The sequence below is a fragment of the Pyrus communis genome, chromosome 7 (genome assembly GCF_963583255.1).
Source record: "Pyrus communis chromosome 7, drPyrComm1.1, whole genome shotgun sequence".
Lineage (NCBI taxonomy): Eukaryota > Viridiplantae > Streptophyta > Magnoliopsida > Rosales > Rosaceae > Pyrus > Pyrus communis.
In genome coordinates, this window is record NC_084809.1 from 8,030,185 (window position 1) to 8,049,963 (window position 19,779).

Consider the following 19,779-nt stretch of genomic DNA (forward strand, 5'->3'; position numbering starts at 1 on the left):
TATACAAACCAAATACAAACTTGAATAATACATAACCATCTGTGTTTTTCTTTGCAAATAGCCAAGGGGATAGCAAAAACACAAAAACTTGATCTAATATCGTTTCCCAAGAATGAGGCCGATGATCGCAAACACCACAGCCACTCCCACGATGAACTTAACACTCGGCATTGGGGAAGCCTCTGCCTCTCTTTTCGCTGCAGCCGCCTTAATGCTTTCAGCCTACAATTCGTCAGAGTCAGAAAGAATATTTAAAAAAGTTTGGCTGCAGCCGCCTTAATGCTTTGCAGCCGCCTTAATGCTTTTAGCCGCAAAATAATTACAAAAAAGTTTGGTGCAAACCTGAGATTGTAGTTTCTGCCATTGAGAAGAATGCTGCTGCATTAAATCTTCAATAGTCGTTTTTGTAGCCTGAAGTTGTTCAACTGATTCATCATTCTCAGCAACAGCAGTGGAATATTTCGCTTCAAGGTCACTTTGTTTGGACTCGTATGTAGACACATCTTCTTTAAGCTTTATATTTGCTTCAGCTAGTTTTCTGCTCTCTTCTTCAAAGTGAGCTGACTTGGTTTGCAGTTCCTTGAGAGAATTCTGCAATAAAGGCTTCTCAACAACCTCAGCCTTGAGATTTTCAACCTCAGATTTTAAAGCAGCTTCTCCTGTTTTTTGTTCCTTGAGCTGTTCTTCAAGGTTAGATATCGCTAGCTGGAGTTCCTTCTTAGTATTCTGATGCACTTCATTAAGCAGGTTGTTCTCATCGGTAAGTGAAGATATCTGTGGCGAACAGATGTAGCTAATAACCATAAAGCAATAGTATTTAGCCGCAAAATAATTACAAAAAAGTTTGGTGCAAACCTGAGATTGTAGTTTCTGCCCTTGAGAAGAATGCTGCTGCATTAAATCTTCAATAGTCCTTTTTGCAGCCTGAAGTTGTTCAACTGATTCATCATTCTCAGCAACAGCAGTGGAATATTTTGCTTCAAGGTCACTTTGTTTGGACTCGTATGTAGACACATCTTCTTTAAGCTTTATATTTGCCTCAACTAGTTTTCTGCTCTTTTCTTCAAAGTGAGCTGACTTGGTTTGCAGTTCCTTGAGAGAATTCTGCAATAAAGGCTTCTCAGCAGCCTCAGCCTTGAGATTTTCAACCTCAGATTTTAAAGTAGCTTCTCCTGCTTTTTGTTCCTTGAGCTGTTCTTCAAGGTTAGATATCGCTAGCTGGAGTTCCTTCTTAGTATTCTGATGCACTTTATCAAGCAGGTTGTTCTCATCGGTAAGCGAAGATATCTGTGGCGAAGAGATGTAGCTAATAACCATAAAGCAATAGTATTTAGCTGCAACATAATTACAAAAAAGTTTGGTGCAAACCTGAGATTGTAGTTTCTGCCCTTGAGAAGAATGTTGTTGCATTAAATCTTCAATAGTCTTTTTTGCAGCCTGAAGTTTTTCAACTGATTCATCATTCTCAGCAATAGCAGTGGAATATTTTGCTTCAAGGTCACTTTGTTTGGACTCGTATGTAGACACATCTTCTTTAAGCTTTATATTTGCCTCAACTAGTTTTCTGCTTTCTTCTTCACAGTGAGCTAACTTGTTTTGCAGTTCCTTGAGAGAATTCTGCAATAAAGGCTTCTCAGCAGCCTCAGCCTTGAGATTTTCAACATCAGATTTTAAAGCAGCTTATCCTGCTTTTTGTTCCTTGAGCTGTTCTTCAAGGTTGGATATCACTAGCTGGAGTTCCTTCTTAGTATTTTGATGCACTTCATTAAGCTGGCGGTTCTCATCCATAAGCGAAGATATCTGTGGCAAACAGATGTAGCTAATGACCATAAAGCAACAATATTTAGCCGCAAAATAATTACAAAAATGTTTGGTGCAAACCTGAGATTGTAGTTTCTGCCCTTGAGAATAATGCTGCTGCGTTAAATCTTCAATAGTCTTTTTTGCATCCTGAAGTTGTTCAACCGATTTGTGCTTCTCAGCAACGGCAGTGGAATATTTTGCTTCAAGGTCACGTTGTTTGGACTTGGATGTAGACACATCTTCTTTAAGCTTTATATTTGCCTCAGCTAGTTTTCTTCTCTCTTCTTCACAGTGAGCTAACTTGTTTTGCAGTTCCTTGAGAGAATTCTGCAATAAAGGTTTCTCAGCAGCCTCAACCTTGAGATTTTTAACCTCAGATTTTAAAGTAGCTTCTCCTGCTTTTTGTTCCTTGAGCTGTTCTTCAAGGTTGGATATCACTAGCTGGAGTTCCTTCTTAGTATTTTGATGCACTTCATTAAGCAGGCGGTTCTCATCTATAAGCGAAGATATCTGTGGCAAACAGATGTAGCTAATGACCATAAAGCAACAATATTTAGCCGCAAAATAATTACAAAAATGTTTGGTGCAAACCTGAGATTGTAGTTTCTGCCCTTGAGAAGAATGCTGCTGCGTTAAATCTTCAATAGTCATTTCTGCATCCTGAAGTTGTTCAACTGATTTGTGCTTCTCAGCAACGGCAGTGGAATATTTTGCTTCAAGGTCACGTTGTTTGGACTTGCATGTAGACACATCTTCTTTACGCTTTTTATTTGCCTCAGCTAGTCTTCTGCTCTCTTCTTCACAGTGAGCTAACTTGGTTTGCAGTTCCTTGAGAGAATTCTGCAATAAAGATTTCTCAGCAGCCTCAGCCTTGAGATTTTTAACCTCAGATTTTAAAGCAGCTTCTCCTGCTTTTTGTTCCTTGAGCTTTTCTTCAAGGTTGGATATCACTTGGTGGAGTTCCTTCTTAGTATTTTGAAGCACTTCATTAAGCAGGCGGTTCTCATCCATAAGCGAAGATATCTGTGGCAAATAGATGTAACTAATAACCATAAAGCAACACTATTTAGTCGCAAAATAATTACAAAAATTTTTGGTGCAAACCTGCGATTGTAGTTTCTGCCCTTGAGAAGAATGCTGCTGCGTTAAATCTTCAATAGTCCTTTCTGCATCCTGAAGTTGTTCAACTGATTTGTGCTTCTCAGCAACGGCAGTGGAATATTTTGCTTCAAGGTCAAGTTGTTTGGACTTGCATGTAGACACATCTTCTTTAAGCTTTATATTTGCCTCAGCTAGTTTTCTTCTCTCTTCTTCAATGGTTGTTGACTTGGTTTGCAGTTCTTTGAGAGAATTCTGCAATAAAGGTTTCTCAGCAGCCACAGCCTTGAGATTTCTAACCTCATATATTAAAGAAGCTTCTCGTGCTCTTTGTTGGTTGACCGCGGCCAGCCTTCAGGGATGTGAATTAGTTGGGCAAGTTCCTACAACAAACAATTACAAGTAGGTAGTTTACATGGTAGAAAAATGAGGCTTTGTAGCTGACAATAAAAAATAGTTGTCGAACGAGTTTTCAATTTTCAAATTTCAAAAAAAAAAGAAGAATAAAAACTGAAAATTAAATACTTAGCAAACGGCCATGAAGTAATTTCATTTAGGGATCCGACCACATGACTCGAAAACAACTGAGACCGTCATCTTCTTTTCGTATCAACAAACACACAAATACTTATATTTCCGAAAGCATCTGCAACCCAATATACAAACTAAATACAAACTTGAATAATACATAACCATCTGTGTTTTGCTTTGCAAACAGCCAAGGGGATAGCAAAAACACAAAAACTTGATCTAGTATCGTTTCTCGAGGATGAGGCCAATGATCGTAGACACCATAGCCACTCCCACGATGAACTTAACACTCGACATTGGGGAAGCCTCTGCCTCTCTTTTCGATGCAGTCACCTTAATGCTTTCAACCTACAATTCGTCTGAGTCAGAAAGAATATTTAAAAGAAGAATGTGCCCCGTTCTTTGGCCGCCCAAGAGCTTATATGTGGATTTTTTTTTTCAGGGAAATTGATTTCTACCTCTTTTTCCAGTTGAGCTTCAGTTTTCATCAATTTCTCTTCGAGATCCTTGAGGCAATTCTGCAACAAAAGTTTCTCAGCAACCTCAGCCTTGAGATTTTCAACTCAGATCTTAAAGCAACTTCTCCTGCTTTTTGTTCCTTGAGCTGTCCTTCAAGGTTGGATATCACTTGCTGCAGTTCCTTCTTAGTATTTTGATGCACTTCATTAAGCAACATGTTCTCATCTGTAAGCGAAGATATCTGTGGCAAACGAATGTAGCTAATAACCATAAAGCAACAGTATTTAGCCGCAAAATAATTACAAAAAAGTTTGGTGCAAACCTGAGATTCTAGTTTCTGCCCTTGAGAAGAATGCTGCTGCATTAAATCTTCAATAGTCCTTTTTGCGGCCTGAAGTTGTTCAACTGATTCATCCTTCTCAGCAACAGCAGTGGAATATTTTGCTTCAAGGTCACTTTGTTTGGACTCGTATGTAGACACATCTTCTTTAAGCTTTATATTTGCCTCAGCTAGTTTTCTGCTCTCTTCTTCATAGGGAGCTAACTTAGTTTGCAGTTCCTTGAGAGAATTCTGCAACAAAGTTTTCTCAGCAACCTCAGCCTTGAGATTTTCAACCTCAGATTTTAAAGCAGCTTCTCCTGCCTTTTGTTCCTTGACCAGTTCTTCAAGGTTAGATATCGCTTGCTGGAGTTCCTTCTTAGTATTTTGATGCACTTCATTAAGCAGGTTGTTCTCATCCGTAAGCGAAGATATCTGTGGCAAACAGATGTAGCTAATAACCATAAAGAAACAACATTTAGCCGCAAAATAATTACAAAAAAGTTTGGTGCAAACCTGAGATTGTAGTTTCTGCCCTTGAGAAGAATGCTGCTGCTTTAAATCTTCAATTGTCCTTTTTGCAGCCTGAAGTTGTTCAACTGATTCATCCTTCTCAGCAACAGCAGTGGAATATTTTGCTTCAAGGTCACTTTGTTTGGACTCGTATGTAGACACATCTTCTTTAAGCTTGATATTTGCCTCAGCTAGTTTTCTTCTCTCTTCGTCAAAGTGAGCTGACTTGGTTTGCAGTTCCTTGAGAGAATTCTGCAACAAAGGCTTCTCAGCAGCCTCAACCTTGAGATTGTCAACCTCAGATTTTAAAGCAGCTTCTCCTGCTTTTTGTTCCTTAGGCTGTTCTTCAAGGTTGAATATCACCTGCTGGAGTTCTTTCTTAGTATTTTGACGCACTTCATTAAGCAGGCGGTTCTCATCCATAAGCGAAGATATCTGTGGCAAACAAATGCAGCTAATAACCATAAAGCAACAATATTTAGCCGCAAAATAATTACAAAAAAGTTTGGTGCAAACCTGAGATTGTAGTTTCTGCCCTTGAGAAGAATGCTGCTGCTTTAAATCTTCAATTGTCCTTTTTGCAGCCTGAAGTTGTTCAACTGATTCATCGTTCTTAGCAACAGCAGTGGAATATTTTGCTTCAAGGTCACTTTGTTTGGACTCGTATGTAGAGACATCTTCTTTAAGCTTTATATTTGCCTCAGCTAGTTTTCTGCTCTCATCCATAAGCGAAGATATCTTTGGCAAACAAATGTAGCTAATAACCATAAAGCAACAATATTTAGCCGCAAAATAATTACAAAAAAGTTTGGTGCAAACCTGAGATTGTAGTTTCTGCCATTGAGAAGAATGCTGCTGCTTTAAATCTTCAATTGTCCTTTTTGCAGCCTGAAGTTGTTCAACTGATTCATCCTTCTCAGCAACAGCAGTGGAATATTTTGCTTCAAGGTCACTTTGTTTGGACTCGTATGTAGACACATCTTCTTTAAGCTTTATATTTGCCTCAACTAGTTTTCTGCTCTCTTCTTCACAGTGAGCTGACTTGGTTTGCAGTTCCTTGAGAGAATTCTGCAATAAAGGCTTCTCAGTAACCTCAGCCTTGAGATTTTTAACCTCAGATTTTAAAGCATCTTCTCTTGTTTTTTGTTCCTTGAGCTGTTCTTCAAGGTTAGATATCGCTTGCTGGAGTTCCTTCTTAGTATTTTCATACACTTCATAATTATTCGTAGGCGTAGATTCCTGTGGCAAACAGATGTAGCTAATAACCATAAAGCAACAATATTTAGCCACAAAATAATTACAAAAAAGTTTGGTGCAAACCACTGACCTGTTGTCCCATTAGCTTCCAAATCTCTCTGACTGAATGTTTCAATGGCTTCTTGCAACTTCGTTTCAGCTTCCACAATGCGGGCTTCAGAAGTAGAATGAAGTTCTAAGGCTCTAGAGTGCTTATCTGTTAATTTTTCAACACTGCTCTTGTGCAAAGGCTTTGAACTGCATCCTAACAGCATGTGTAAAAACAAGGAAGAGGATGCACCAACTCATTAGTGGGTAAAGTCTTTTGGCAGCGTCCCGACTCCAAACCAAAACAAAAATAAAAAGATGCAGGACAATTCGAAGACAATACCTGGTGACTGGGAAGACGACCGATCATCCAACTCACTGACAACTAGCTTTGCCCTTGGATCAACAACTTCAAACAAATCTGAGGCCAAAGGAAAAAGTTACAAACTTTACACATCAAGGGCACAAGAAATGTTGCGGTAATACAAGGAACTCTGACATGGAGCTTCTACAGGGATGATCTATATAGTAAACGATCGTATCCTATGGACCAGATCGAACTGACAATACTGGTTTGATACCAAGAAGAACACGATTGATCAAGGGCACATGCTAATATGAATAACTAGCCAGATTTCTCAGGCTCACTTTCATATCATATTCGCAGAATTCATGAAATGTGGATTCCCCACTATATACAATATATTCAAAACTACCATTTAATCGCCTTTTTTCGGTTTCTAATGACTCCAAATTGAAATTTCTATTTCAAAATGAAGTTCTAAACACAATTCAATAAAGAAACGCACAATGCCAATGACATCAGAATCACCAAACGTGCAAATCCAAACTTAACCCGGTTTTCGCAACCATATTATCCGTAAAACACCTCAAATAATTACAATTAGTGATTAAGCATAAGATCAAACCTAAAAAACATTTCAAATCCAAATGCAAACCAAATTAACCAATGGAGCAGCTTCCACGGAAGAAATGGGAGAGATTAAAAGCTCGAATTCGAGAGATTGCCTAACCGAACAGCAATGCATCAAAACCACCGCCAGATTAGATTCTTACTTAGCTATTAAGCTTGGGATGTTTAGTGATTGGTTATATATATTCTTAACTATCTTGCATGAATTGCAGAAATATAAATCTTGAGAGAAAGGAATAACATGAAAAGCAATCTTGTGTGAGAAGATAGAGCTCAGAATCTTTTAGAGAGAGAGAGTGTTTATTACAATATAACCAACCGATTGCAAATGAGAGAGGGAAAAGATCTTTATGCAAGGTATTTCGAAGACTACTTAATTCTAAAGCTATCACTGACATGGCAATTGCCTAGGTGGCATGTATATCCAATATCCCCCCTCAATCATTAATGGGATAGTCGAGATTAAGATCAGCGGCTTAATGATCTTGTTTTCGTTCATTACAACCTCAGACTAAAACACAAGTGGAAACCATAGGTTCTGTTGATTTGTATTTCCAATGTTCTTTGGTCCAAGAAAACAGATGTTTTGCTAATCAACTGTCTTGTAGGGTTCATAAGCACAAAGAACAGGAGTACGCGGATCCTATATCATTTGACCGCGACAGCATTGCCGAAGAGTGCGTAGCAGAGATGGAGATGCACCAAGAAGACACTGAAAATCCAATACAGCATTCTTTTGGAAGCAACAACAAACTGGGATCGGACTCATTTCTTTCTCACTAAAGTTGAACGCAGATATTACAGTTGTCTCCCTCCCTTCACTAGTACTACAAGTCCACATACCTCTGAAAAACCAACAACCTCTCAAAAACCAAGCTTGAAAGCACAAAAACAAAGCCTTCAATCTTTCTGTGGATAATGTCCACAAAGCGAAACAATTAACGAAGTAATCAACCAAAACCTGACGGACAAACCCGAAAACACAAAAACTTGATCTAGTATCGTTTTCCAAGAATGAGGCCGATGATCACAGACACCACAGCCACTCCCACGATGAACTTAACGCTTGTCATTGGGGAAGCCGCAGTTGTATGTGTATGGATATTTGCAGATGATGAGGTTTGAGCAGGTGTTGCTTCTGACTTCTTCTTGCTCTTCCTTTTCGATGGAGTTGAAATGGTTGATCCAATGTCCCTGGATTTCACTTCCAGTCCGGCTACACTGCCTCCATCACCCTGCAACACGATCATTTAAACATAAGTAAATTTAATCTCCCGCTCGAATTCTTGTAAGTTAAAAGCCTTGTGCAAGCTGAAACCCTTTTGGTATGGTTTAATGTTTTCATTTCCCCGAGTTGTTTTCGACAATTAAGTCCAAAAAATTGACATCTACTGAGAGCTTAAGATTACGTAACTAGCGTATGCTGTTTTCGGAATTTCTACTGTGGTGGTAACTATAAAGTGAGTTGGAAACAGAAATAAACATACCCTTTCTGTTACTTTGGTATCTGCCAGCTGCACTTTCTGCTCGAGCTCTTTGACTTGCTTATCTAGAAGAGTGTTTATTACAATATAACCAACCGATTGCAAATGAGAGAGGGAAAAGATCTTTATGCAAGGTATTTCGAAGACTACTTAATTCTAAAGCTATCACTGACATGGCAATTGCCTACGTGGCATGTATATCCAATATCCCCCCTCAATCATTAATGGGATAGTCCAGATTAAGATCAGCGGCTTAATGATCTTGTTTTCGTTCATTACAACCTCAGACTAAAACACAAGTGGAAATCATAGGTTCTGTTGATTTGTATTTCCAATGTTCTTTGGTCCAAGAAAACAGATGTTTTGCTAATCAACTGTCTTGTAGGGTTCATAAGCACAAAGAACAGGAGTACGCGGATCCTATATCATTTGACCGCGACAGCATTGCCGAAGAGTGTGTAGCAGAGATGGAGATGCACCAAGAAGACACTGAAAATCCAATACAGCATTCTTTTGGAAGCAACAACAAACTGGGATCGGACTCATTTCTATCTCACTAAAGTTGAACGCAGATATTACAGTTGTCTCCCTCCCTTCACTAGTACTACAAGTCGGAGGGGTAGACCTTCTAAAGCAGCAACTGGTTCAGTTAATGCTGTTACGAAATTGAGTAATGCTTCACCTCCTGTTCCTATTGCATTAGGTACTGTTTTTCCCAATTCAAATTTGTTGGAAAATGAAGACGTTGGCGTAAGTAATACAAATGTGAGTGTGAAGAAGAGGGTAAGGGATGAAAATGCTTTGGGGGCTGCGAATGATGGAACCATCGGCAATGATTACCAGGTAAAAAGGTTGAGCATTGAACAAATACATATGGCAATTGGTCAGTTTTTGTATGAAATTCAGGATCCCCTGGATGCAGTGAAGAACTCTGTTTATTTCCAGCCAATGATTGACGCAATTGCCTCTGGGGGAAAGGAGACTGTGGCACCCTCATATGATGACATTCGGGGTTGGATGTTGAAGAATGCAGTTGAAGAGATGAAGAGTGAAATTCAACAACACAAGGAAACTGGGGCGAGGACAGGCTGTTCTCTTCTAGTCAACCAATGGAATTCTGAAAAGGGTAGAACTTTGCTAAATTTTGCAGTGTACTCTCCTGAAGGAACAATCTATTTGAAATCTGTGGATGCTTCTTACTTTATTTTTTCCCCAGATGCTTTGTTTGCATTTTTCATGGAAGTGGTGGAAGAAATTGGAGTGGGACATGTTTTGCAAGTCATTACAAATAGTGAAGAGCAATTTTCTGTTGTTGGGAAGAAGTTGATGGATACGTTCCCTACCCTGTACTGGTCTCCCTGTTCCAGTGCTTGCATAGATTCGATTCTCGAGGATTTCGGAAAAGTTGAGTGGATAAATTCTGTAATTGAACAGGCTGGATCTATTACAAGATTTATCTACAAACACGTTGTCATTTTGAACATGATGAGAAGGTATACGTTTGGGAATGACATTGTTAGGCTGGGAGTATCTAGGTTTGCAACAAACTTTATGACGTTGAAACAAATGGCTGACCTTAAATATAATTTGCAGTCGATGGTTACTTCAAACGAGTGGACGGGCTGCCCCTTTTCTAAAACACCAGAAGGATCGGCAGTGTTAGATATATTCAGTAATCAGTCATTTTGGTCTTCGTGCATTTTGATCACCCGTTTAACAAATCCGCTCTTGCGAGTTTTGAGAATTGTTGGTAGCCAGAAGAGGCCAGCGATGGGATATGTTTTTGCAGGGATGTATCGAGCAAAAGAAACAATCAAAATAGAACTTGTCAAGAAAGAAGAATATATGGTGTACTGGAACATTATAGATCACAGATGGAAAAAATTGTGGGATTTTCCCCTTCACGCTGCAGGATTTTACCTTAATCCCAAGTTCTTTTATAGCTTCAAAGGAGACATGCATAATGAAATTGTGTCGACGATGTTTGACTGCATAGAGAGATTGGTTCCTGATATAAAACTCCAAGATGAAGTAATCAAAGAGATCAACTTGTACAAAAATGCTGTTGGAGATTTGGGGAGGAATTTGGCAGTCCGAGCAAGGGACAATCTGCGTCCTGGTGAGAATAGTTCATTAGAATGCATTGTTATTTTGTGTCGCATAGTTTCTTTAGTTACTTGGCTATACATGTAGACGAATGGTTTCTTTAGAATGCATTGTTATTTTGTGTCGCATGGTTTCTTTTTAACAGGCCTAGTACCGGTAAAGTAATAGTTAGTTGTTTGAAGGGCAGTTATGATCTTTGAGATCGGCATAATTCATTTTTTCGTTTTTGAGATCTGAAATTAGTAGAAGTGGTCATGAGTTTCTCTACCGTCAATTATTTTGGTTATTCCGTAAAAATTTTCTATTAAATTTGGACTAAAATTAGAAAAATACTCTCAATTAATAAACATGGGCCAAAACGATTAGACAAAAATTAAGGGTATTTTTGTCATTTTATCCCCTTTCGATTAGGTTGCCACCTTTTTCCTTCTTATATTGTGAAACCCCTCCTGACTTCTCCATCACTTACCTCTCTCTATATCTCTTTCATTCACACACACACACACACACACAAAAACTGTTGAGGTTGTTGCTTCGGATGGTGTTCTCCCGATTTGAAACCAGTTGGTTCCGTAGTTTTAGAATTCTGCTGATCACAAGGACTCCATCTCCATCATTGCACATGGGAATATAGAAAGTAAAGAGGAAAAGGGAAGCCGCGGGTTCTTGCTTTAGTTTATTTCTTGTGCGCTCAACCATCTCCTGGTCAAGCTTTGGATGAGCTTCCAGTGTTGAGTTGTCACAAGTAGGTTTTTTTAGTCATAGCTAGATAGCCAAGATAGACGTCCGTCTCCTCGATCAAATTCACCAGTATCCTGGTTGGAAAATGAAGAAGTAATCGAAGTGACAAATGGTGATGGTTGCGGAAACCGGAGAAAAAGTCGGTTACCTTTTGGATCATAGAATGAATAAGTAGAATGAATAAGGAGAGGCCTGTTGATGACCGAGCCACTCTTATATTACTCCTTGTCTTACTACCCCTTGTCACTTAAAGGGCAAAGTCGCTGAAGCGAGTCTAAAGGCCAAAGAGTGATCTTTGAATGCTACTACGCATCTTTACTATTAGTATAGTGTATTTAAGATATCATATCGCCCAGGGGAGTGATCCTTATATGTATATTCTCATCCCTACCTAGCACGAGGCCTTTTGGGAGCTCACTGGCTTCGGGTTCCGTAGGAACTCTGAAGTTAAGCGAGTTCGCGAGAGAGCAATCCCAGGATGGGTGACCCACTGAAAAGTTCTCGTGTGAGTTCCCAAAAACAAAACCGTGAGGGCGTGGTCGGGGCCCAAAGTAGACAATATCGTGCTACGGTGGAGTCGAGCCCGGGATATGGCGGGGGCCCAGGCCAAGATGTGATAGTGTAAGGTAGGTTTCCTTATTCTAACGGAGATTTTTCACGGAATGAACAAAGTGATTATGATGGACAATCTCATGCACATTTCTATTAATTTTAAATCTTAAAGGCCAAAATGAGAGCACTTCCAGTGTAGGAAGGTCCCCCATGGCAATTGGCAATTGAAAATATTGAAATGTGGTGTAAGGTGAGAGAAAATGGTAAGGTATTTATAAAAAATAAAAAAAATTATAATTAAAATTTTTTTTTCTTCTGATTTTTAATTAGTTTTAAAATTTTTATTAACTTAATTAATTTGGACCGTCGGATTACAAAAAATTTGAAATCCAACAGTCCAAAATGAGACATGTGGCCCACCCAAACATTTCTGATTTTTTTTCTTTTTCTAAATTTTTTTAAAACCGAACAAACTGGATTGTTGATCTGGAAATCAAACGGTCTAGATTCAAAGTGATTGACTGGGGCTGACACGCGGGCCCTACCGCCTGAAATCTTGTCAGTAATGCACCCCCATGCGCAAGTGTTATGCACGCGCCTGACGCAAATTTTTTTATAACCTGACTGACGTTAGCCTTGCATCACAAAGCCCTTGGACGCTCGGACCTTGGACTCCCGTCTCCCCTTTCCCACGGGCTCCCCCTTCACCCAACTGCCCGAATAAGCTGGAACTAGTTTGAGTGGGGATGGGTTTGCTTTTGTTCCCTATCCACCAGGCTAAAGAGCATGCTGGATTTGCTCTGAGAAGTTATAACAGTCAAATCCCATTTTGGCTAAAAGAACAAAAAAAAAATTCACCGGTTTGACAAACTGGTTGACCTTTTTTCTCAACACAAAAATCCATCTAAAGCCCGCACGGACGCTCGTTTCTCTCTCCCAAACAAACCACTCCCCCCCTCCTCTCTCTCTCTCTCTCTCTGTGTTCCCAAAATCCTCCAAAGGCTGAGAGAAATCACCAGAGACAAGTAAGTCATCTTCTTCCCACTCTTCTCCTTCGAATTCTTTCTGGAAAATGCAAAATCTTCACCACTACATATTAAATTCTCAGAAAATTTTCGACAATATTCACAGGCTAGTAATTTGATTGATTAATTGATTGATTATTTTAGTTGATTAAGATGATATCTTTGGCGGGTTTCGAGCCCGTAGCTGTTTCTCCTCAGAAACAAGACCCGGCATGGAAACACTGCCAACTTTTCATGAAAGACCAACCCAATGGGGTTAGAGTTGAGTTGAAAAAGTGTATATATTGCGGCAAGTTGTTTCAGGGTGGTGGGATTACTCGGCTTAAATCCCACCTTGCCGGTCGGAAGGGCAATGGCCTTACCTGTGATCAGGCCCCGCTGGATGTTAGAATCAATGTTGCAGAGTTTGGATGATGGGATTGCAGCGTTTAGGCAGAGGAAGAGTCGAATTGTTGCTAACCCGCATTGTAGTATTAGCGAAATTGACGGTTCATTGGGCGAAAATGGAGAGTATAAATTGGTTGTAGGACACGATTCGAATGCGGTGGTGAATGATGAGGAGGCTGGTGGGATGAGTGGGAATGGAGGAATTAGGTTAAGTGATAATTTGACGAATGTGCCCCTTGAAGTAGATAATTCTTACAGGAGTAATGCTCAGCAGGGATTAATTGGAGTACCCAAATTGGATTTTTCGGTAGATGAAGAGGAAGATGGTGGGACAAGTGTTGATAGAAGAGAACGGCAGAGGGGTAGACCTTCAGGTGGTGCTACCTGTTCTGGTTCAGTTCATGCCGGTGTTACGAAATTGAGTAGTGTTTCAGCTCCTTTTCCTATTTCAGTAGGCAATGCTTTTCCCAATTCAAATTTATCGCAAAACAAAGAAGTTGGCATCAAACTGAATTTTTCAGTAGATCAGGAAGATGCTGGATTGAGTATTGATAGAAGAGTAAGGCGGAGGGGTAGACCTTCTAAAGCAGCAACTGGTTCAGTTAATGCTGTTACGAAATTGAGTAATGCTTCACCTCCTGTTCCTATTACATTAGGTACTACTTTTCCCAATTCAAATTTGTTGGAAAATGAAGACGTTGGCGTAAGTAATACAAATGTGAGTGTGAAGAAGAGGGTAAGGGAAGAAAATGCTTTGGGGGCTGCGAATGATGGAACCATCGGCAATGATTACCAGGTAAAAAGGTTGAGCATTGAACAAATACATATGGCAATTGGTCGGTTTTTGTATGAAATTCAGGCTCCCCTGGATGCAGTGAAGAACTCTGTTTATTTCCAGCCAATGATTGACGCAATTGCCTCTGGGGGAAAGGAGACTGTGGCACCCTCATATGATGACATTCGGGGTTGGATGTTGAAGAATGCAGTTGAAGAGATGAAGAGTGAAATTCAACAACACAAGGAAACTGGGGCAAGGACAGGTTGTTCTCTTCTAGTCAACCAATGGAATTCTGAAAAGGGTAGAACTTTGCTAAATTTTGCAGTGTACTCTCCTGAAGGAACAATCTATTTGAAATCTGTGGATGCTTCTTACTTTATTTTTTCCCCAGATGCTTTGTTTGCATTTTTCAAGGAAGTGGTGGAAGAAATTGGAGTGGGACATGTTTTGCAAGTCATTACGAATACTGAAGAGCAATTTTCTGTTGTTGGGAAGAAGTTGATGGATACGTTCCCTACCCTGTACTGGTCTCCCTGTTCCACTGCTTGCATAGATTCGATGCTCGAGGATTTCGGAAAAGTTGACTGGATAAATTCTGTAATTGAACATGCTAGATCTATTACAAGATTTATCTACAAACACGTTGTCATTTTGAACATGATGAGAAGGTATACGTTTGGGAATGACATTGTTAGGCTGGGAGTATCTAGGTTTGCAACAAACTTTATGACGTTGAAACAAATGGCTGACCTTAAATATAATTTGCAGTCGATGGTTACTTCAAACGAGTGGACGGGCTGCCCCTTTTCTAAAACACCAGAAGGATCGGCAGTGTTAGATATATTCAGTAATCAGTCATTTTGGTCTTCGTGCATTTTGATCACCCGTTTAACAAATCCGCTCTTGCGAGTTTTGAGAATTGTTGGTAGCCAGAAGAGGCCAGCGATGGGATATGTTTTTGCAGGGATGTATCGAGCAAAAGAAACAATCAAAATAGAACTTGTCAAGAAAGAAGAATATAAGGTGTACTGGAACATTATAGATCACAGATGGAAAAAATTGTGGGATTTTCCCCTTCACGCGGCAGGATTTTACCTTAATCCCAAGTTCTTTTATAGCTTCAAAGGAGACATGCATAATGAAATTGTGTCGAGGATGTTTGACTGCATAGAGAGATTGGTTCCTGATATAAAAGTCCAAGATGAAGTAATCAAAGAGATCAACATGTACAAAAATGCTGTTGGAGATTTGGGGAGGAATTTGGCAGTCCGAGCAAGGGACAATCTGCGTCCTGGTGAGAATAGTTCATTAGAATGCATTGTTATTTTGTGTCACATGGTTTCTTTAGTTACTTGGCTATACATGTAGACGAAAGGTAATTAAGCCATATTTTAACTCAGTTAACTTTTATGTAATAGAATGATAGATATGATAAATTGCATAAAATATACCCTGACCATCTAATTTATTTATTTATTTTTAAAATTCGGTACGAGGGCTCCTATTTTTAGGATATGCTGCAGAGAGTTTGGATGTTCTTGCATCTTTTGGCTCATTTCTTTGAACTCTCTGTTTGTCTTAGCTGAATGGTGGTCGACATATGGTGGTGGTTGCCCAAACCTTGCACGCTTGGCAATTCGTATTCTCAGTCAAACTTGCAGCTTAGTTCCGTGTCAGGAGAATCAGATTCCTTTCGAACAGTTGCACAAGACAAGGAACAGCGTAGAACAACAGCGGCTTAATGATCTTGTTTTCCTTCAATACAACCTCAAACTAAAACAGAAGTCAGTGGAAACCATAGGTTCTGTTGATTTGTATTCCCAATGTTCTTTGGTCAAAGAAAACAGATGTTTTGCTAATCAACTGTCTTATAGGGTTCACACGCACAAAGAACAGAAGTACGTGGATCCTATATCATTTGACCGCAACAGCATTGCCGAAGAGTGGGTAGCAGAGATGGAGATGCACCAAGAAGACACTGAAAATCCTGATTGGATGTCACTTGATCCCCCCTCTGAGAACTTGAGGCTTTTAGAACTTTCGGTTGATGAAGTTGAAGAATTGGGTTCAGGTAACTAAGTTTGTATGGTTTGTAATTTATCGTCGAAGATATAATCTTTTCTACATCTTGAGTTAAACTGGACAGTTGGTCAATGTACAGGGTATGATGACAATGAAATTTTGAACGGATTGAAAGTGGTTAAAGAAGAATGTTAAACACAGCGCTGTGAGCCGGCGGGACAGAATGCAAAGACAACATCTTTATGAGTTCACCACACCACCGCCACTTTCTTCAAGTACCTACGGGAAGCAAGGCACTTAGCAAACTTGCATGTCTAGAGATACTGCTCGGGCCAATTATATTCTTTCCCTGGCATTACTGCAGAGTGACGGAAATTAGAAGGAAAAATATGTGACCGCGGCCAGCCTTCAGGGATGTGAATTGGTTGGGCAAGTTCCTGCAACAAACAATTACAAGTAGGTAGTTTACATGGTAGAAAAATGGGGCTTTGTAGCTGACTTTTCAAAAATAGTTGCAGAACGAGTTTTCAGTTTTCAATTTTCAAAAAGAAATATAAAAACTGAAAATTAAATACTTATCAAACGGCCCTAAAGTAATTTCATTTTGGGATCCGACCATATGACTCGAAAACAACTGAGACCGTCCTCTTCTTTTCGTATCAACAAACGCACAAATTCTTATATTTCCGAAAGCATCTGCAACCTAATATACAAACTAAATGCAAACTTGAATAATACATAACCATCTGTGTTTTGCTTTGCAAACAGCCAAGGGGATAGCAAAAACACAAAAACTTGATCTGGTATCGTTTCCCAAGAATGAGGCCGATGATCCCTGACACCACAGCCACTCCCACGATGAACTTAACACTTGGCATTGGGGAAGCCTCTGCCTTTCTTTTCGCTGCAGCCGCCTTAATGCTTTCAGCCTACAATTCGTCTGAGTCAGAAAGAATATTTAAAAGATGAATGTGCCCCGTTCTTTGGCTGCCCAAGAGCTTATCTGTGGATTTTTTTTTAGGGAAATTGATTTCTACCTCTTTTTGCAGTCGAGCTTCAGTTTTCACCAATTTCTCTTTGAGTTCCTTGAGAAAATTTTGCAACAAAGTTCTCTCAGCAACCTCAGCGTTGAGATTTTCAACTCAGATCTTAAAGCAGCTTCTCCTGCTTTTTGTTCCTTGAGCTGTTCTTCAAGGTTGGATATCACTTGCTGGAGTTCCTTCTTAGTATTTTGATGCACTTCATTAAGCAGGCTGTTCTCATCTGTAAGCGAAGATATCTGTGGCAAACAGATGTAACTTATAACCATAAAGCAACAGTATTTAGCCGCAAAATAATTACAAAAAAGTTTGGTGCAAACCTGAGATTGTAGTTTCTGCCCTTGAGAAGAATGCTTCTGCATTAAATCTTCAATAGTCCTTTTTGCAGCCTGAAGTTGTTCAACTGATTCATCATTCTCAGCAACAGCAGTGGAATATTTTGCTTCAAGGTCACTTTGTTTGCACTCGTATGTAGACACATCTTCTTTAAGCTTTATATTTGCCTTAGCTAGTTTTCTGCTATCTTCTTCACAGTGAGCTGACTTGGTTTGCAGTTCCTTGAGAGAATTCTGCAATAAAGGCTTCTCAGCAACCTCAGCCTTGAGATTTTCAACCTCAGATTTTAAAGCAGCTTCTCCTGTTTTTTGTTCCTTGAGCTGTTCTTCAAGGTTAGATATCGCTTGCTGGAGTTCCTTCTTAGTATTTTGATGCACTTCATTAAGCAGGCTATTCTCATCCGTAAGCGAAGATATCTGTGGCAAATAGATGTAGCTAATAACCATAAAGCAACAACATTTAGCTGCAAAATAATTACAAAAAAGTTTGGTGCAAACCTGAGATTGTAGTTTCTGCCCTTGAGAAGAATGCTGCTGCTTTAAATCTTCAATTGTCCTTTTTGCAGCCTGAAGTTGTTCAACTGATTCATCCTTCTCAGCAACAGCAGTGGAATATTTTGCTTCCAGGTCACTTTGTTTGGACTCGTATGTAGACACATCTTCTTTAAGCTTTATATTTGCATCAGCTAGCTTTCTGCTCTCTTCTTCAAAGTGAGCTGATTTGGTTTGCAGTTCGTTGAGAGAATTCTGCAATAAAGGCTTCTCAGCAGCCTCAGCCTTGAGATTTTCAACCTCAGATTTTAAAGCAGCTTCTCCTGTTTTTTGTTCCTTGAGCTGTTCTTCAAGGTTAGATATCGCTAGCTGGAGTTCCTTCTTAGTATTTTGATGCACTTCATTAAGCAGGTTGTTCTCATCGGTAAGCGAAGATATCTGTGGCAAACGGATGTAGCTAATAACCATAAAGCAATAGTATTTAGCCGCAAAATAATTACAAAAAAGTTTGGTGCAAACCTGAGATTCTAGTTTCTGCCCTTGAGAAGAATGCTGCTGCATTAAATCTTCAATAGTCCTTTTTGCAGCCTGAAGTTTTTCAACTGATTCATCCTTCTCAGCAATAGCAGTGGAATATTTTGCTTCAAGGTCAAGTTGTTTGGACTTGTATGTAGACACATCTTCTTTAAGCTTTTTATTTGCCTCAGCTAGTTTTCTGCTCTATTCTTCACAGCGAGCTAACTTGGTTTGCAGTTCCTTGAGAGAATTCTGCAAAAAAGGTTTCTCAGCAGCCTCAGCCTTGAGATTTTTAACCTCAGATTTTAAAGCAGCTTCTCCTGCTTTTTCTTCCTTGAGCTGTTCTTCAAGGTTGGATATCACTTGCTGAAGTTCCTTCTTAGTATTTTGATGCACTTCATTAAGCAGGCGGTTCTCATCCATAAGCGAAGATATATGTGGCAAACAGATGTAGCTAATGACCATAAAGCAACAATATTTAGCCGCAAAATAATTACAAAAAAGTTTGGTGCAAACCTGAGATTGTAGTTTCTGCCCTTCAGAAGAATGCTGTTGCGTTAAATCTTCAATAGTCTTTTTTGCAGCCTGAAGTTGTTCAACTGATTTGTCATTCTTAGCAACGGCAGTGGAATATTTTGCTTCAAGGTCACTTTGTTTGGACTCGTACGTAGACACATCTTCGTTAAGCTTTTTATTTGCCTCACCTAGTTTTCTGCTCTCTTCTTCATAGTGAGCTAACTTGGTTTGCAGTTCCTTGAGAGAATTCTGCAATAAAGGTTTCTCAGCAGCCTCAGCCTTGAGATATTTAACCTCAGATTTTAAAGCAGCTTATCCTGCTTTTTATTCCTTGAGCTTTTCTTCAAGGTTGGATATCACTTGCTGGAGTTCCTTCTTAGTATTTTGATGCACTTCATTAAGCAGACGGTTCTCATCCATAAGCGAAGATATCTGTGGCAAACAGATGTAGCTAATAACCATAAAACAACAATATTTAGCCGCAAAATAATTACAAAAAAGTTTGGTGCAAACCTGAGATTGTAGTTTCTGCCCTTGAGAAGAATGCTGCTGCGTTAAATCTTTAATAGTCCTTTTTGCAGCCTGAAGTTGTTCAACTGATTTGTGCTTCTCAGCAACGGCAGTGGAATATTTTGCTTCAAGGTCACATTGTTTGTACTTGCATGTAGACACATCTTCTTTAAGCTTTATATTTGCCTCAGCTAGTTTTCTTCTCTCTTCTTCAAAGCGAGCTGACTTGGTTTGCAGTTCCTTGAGAGAATTCTGCAATAAAGGTTTCTCAGCAACCTCATCCTTGAGAATTTTAACCTCAGATATTAAAGCAGCTTCTCGTGCTCTTTGTTCG

The 19,779-nt window shown here is 39.5% G+C and overlaps 4 protein-coding genes across 4 annotated transcripts in view; 1 reads left to right on the forward strand and 3 right to left on the reverse strand.

Moving 5' to 3' along the window:
- Nucleotides 1–93: 93 nt before the first annotated feature.
- On the reverse strand, nt 94–3,920 carry LOC137740474 (uncharacterized). Its single transcript, XM_068480334.1, has 9 exons — nt 3,891–3,920; nt 3,694–3,780; nt 2,908–3,156; nt 2,395–2,826; nt 1,882–2,313; nt 1,729–1,800; nt 856–1,647; nt 343–774; nt 94–222 (listed from the first exon to the last, which is right to left on the reverse strand). The coding sequence occupies exons 1-9, from the start codon at nt 3,918–3,920 to the stop codon at nt 94–96; spliced, it is 2,655 nt and encodes an 884-aa protein (XP_068336435.1).
- On the reverse strand, nt 3,508–5,992 carry LOC137740475 (uncharacterized). Its single transcript, XM_068480335.1, has 6 exons — nt 5,543–5,992; nt 5,240–5,461; nt 4,727–5,158; nt 4,214–4,645; nt 3,891–4,132; nt 3,508–3,780 (listed from the first exon to the last, which is right to left on the reverse strand). Exons 1-5 carry the CDS (start codon nt 5,990–5,992, stop codon nt 3,920–3,922), a joined length of 1,749 nt encoding a protein of 582 aa, XP_068336436.1. The 3' UTR covers nt 3,508–3,780; nt 3,891–3,919.
- Nucleotides 5,993–7,535: 1,543 nt separating this feature from the next.
- The window catches only part of LOC137739562 (uncharacterized), a 29,855-nt gene continuing 17,611 nt past the window's right edge, over nt 7,536–19,779 (reverse strand). Inside the window, exon 6 of the mRNA XM_068479175.1 lies at nt 7,536–8,176. Coding sequence (XP_068335276.1) covers nt 7,937–8,176 — 240 coding nt within the window. The 3' untranslated portion in view covers nt 7,536–7,936. The remainder of the gene's footprint in view (nt 8,177–19,779) is intronic.
- LOC137739192 (uncharacterized) lies at nt 13,202–16,231 on the forward strand. Its single transcript, XM_068478739.1, has 3 exons — nt 13,202–15,308; nt 15,597–16,085; nt 16,176–16,231. Exons 1-3 carry the CDS (start codon nt 13,202–13,204, stop codon nt 16,229–16,231), a joined length of 2,652 nt encoding a protein of 883 aa, XP_068334840.1.

Coding starts and splice junctions, on each gene's coding strand:
- LOC137740475 (XM_068480335.1), bottom strand. CDS start 5,992: ATGGTTATTAGCTACATCTGTTTGCCACAGGAATCTACGCCTACGAAT. Junction 5,462..5,542: donor GGCAGAAACTACAATCTCAG/GTTTGCACCAAA, acceptor TGTTTGCCAAAG/ATATCTTCGCTTATGGATGA. Junction 4,646..4,726: donor GGCAGAAACTACAATCTCAG/GTTTGCACCAAA, acceptor TGTTTGCCACAG/ATATCTTCGCTTACGGATGA.
- LOC137740474 (XM_068480334.1), bottom strand. CDS start 3,920: ATGAAAACTGAAGCTCAACTGGAAAAAGAG. Junction 2,314..2,394: donor GGCAGAAACTACAATCTCAG/GTTTGCACCAAA, acceptor TGTTTGCCACAG/ATATCTTCGCTTATAGATGA. Junction 223..342: donor GGCAGAAACTACAATCTCAG/GTTTGCACCAAA, acceptor GACGAATTGTAG/GCTGAAAGCATTAAGGCGGC.
- LOC137739192 (XM_068478739.1), top strand. CDS start 13,202: ATGGCCTTACCTGTGATCAGGCCCCGCTGGATGTTAGAATCAATGTTG. Junction 15,309..15,596: donor AAGGGACAATCTGCGTCCTG/GTGAGAATAGTT, acceptor TGTTTGTCTTAG/CTGAATGGTGGTCGACATAT. Junction 16,086..16,175: donor AGTTGAAGAATTGGGTTCAG/GTAACTAAGTTT, acceptor GTCAATGTACAG/GGTATGATGACAATGAAATT.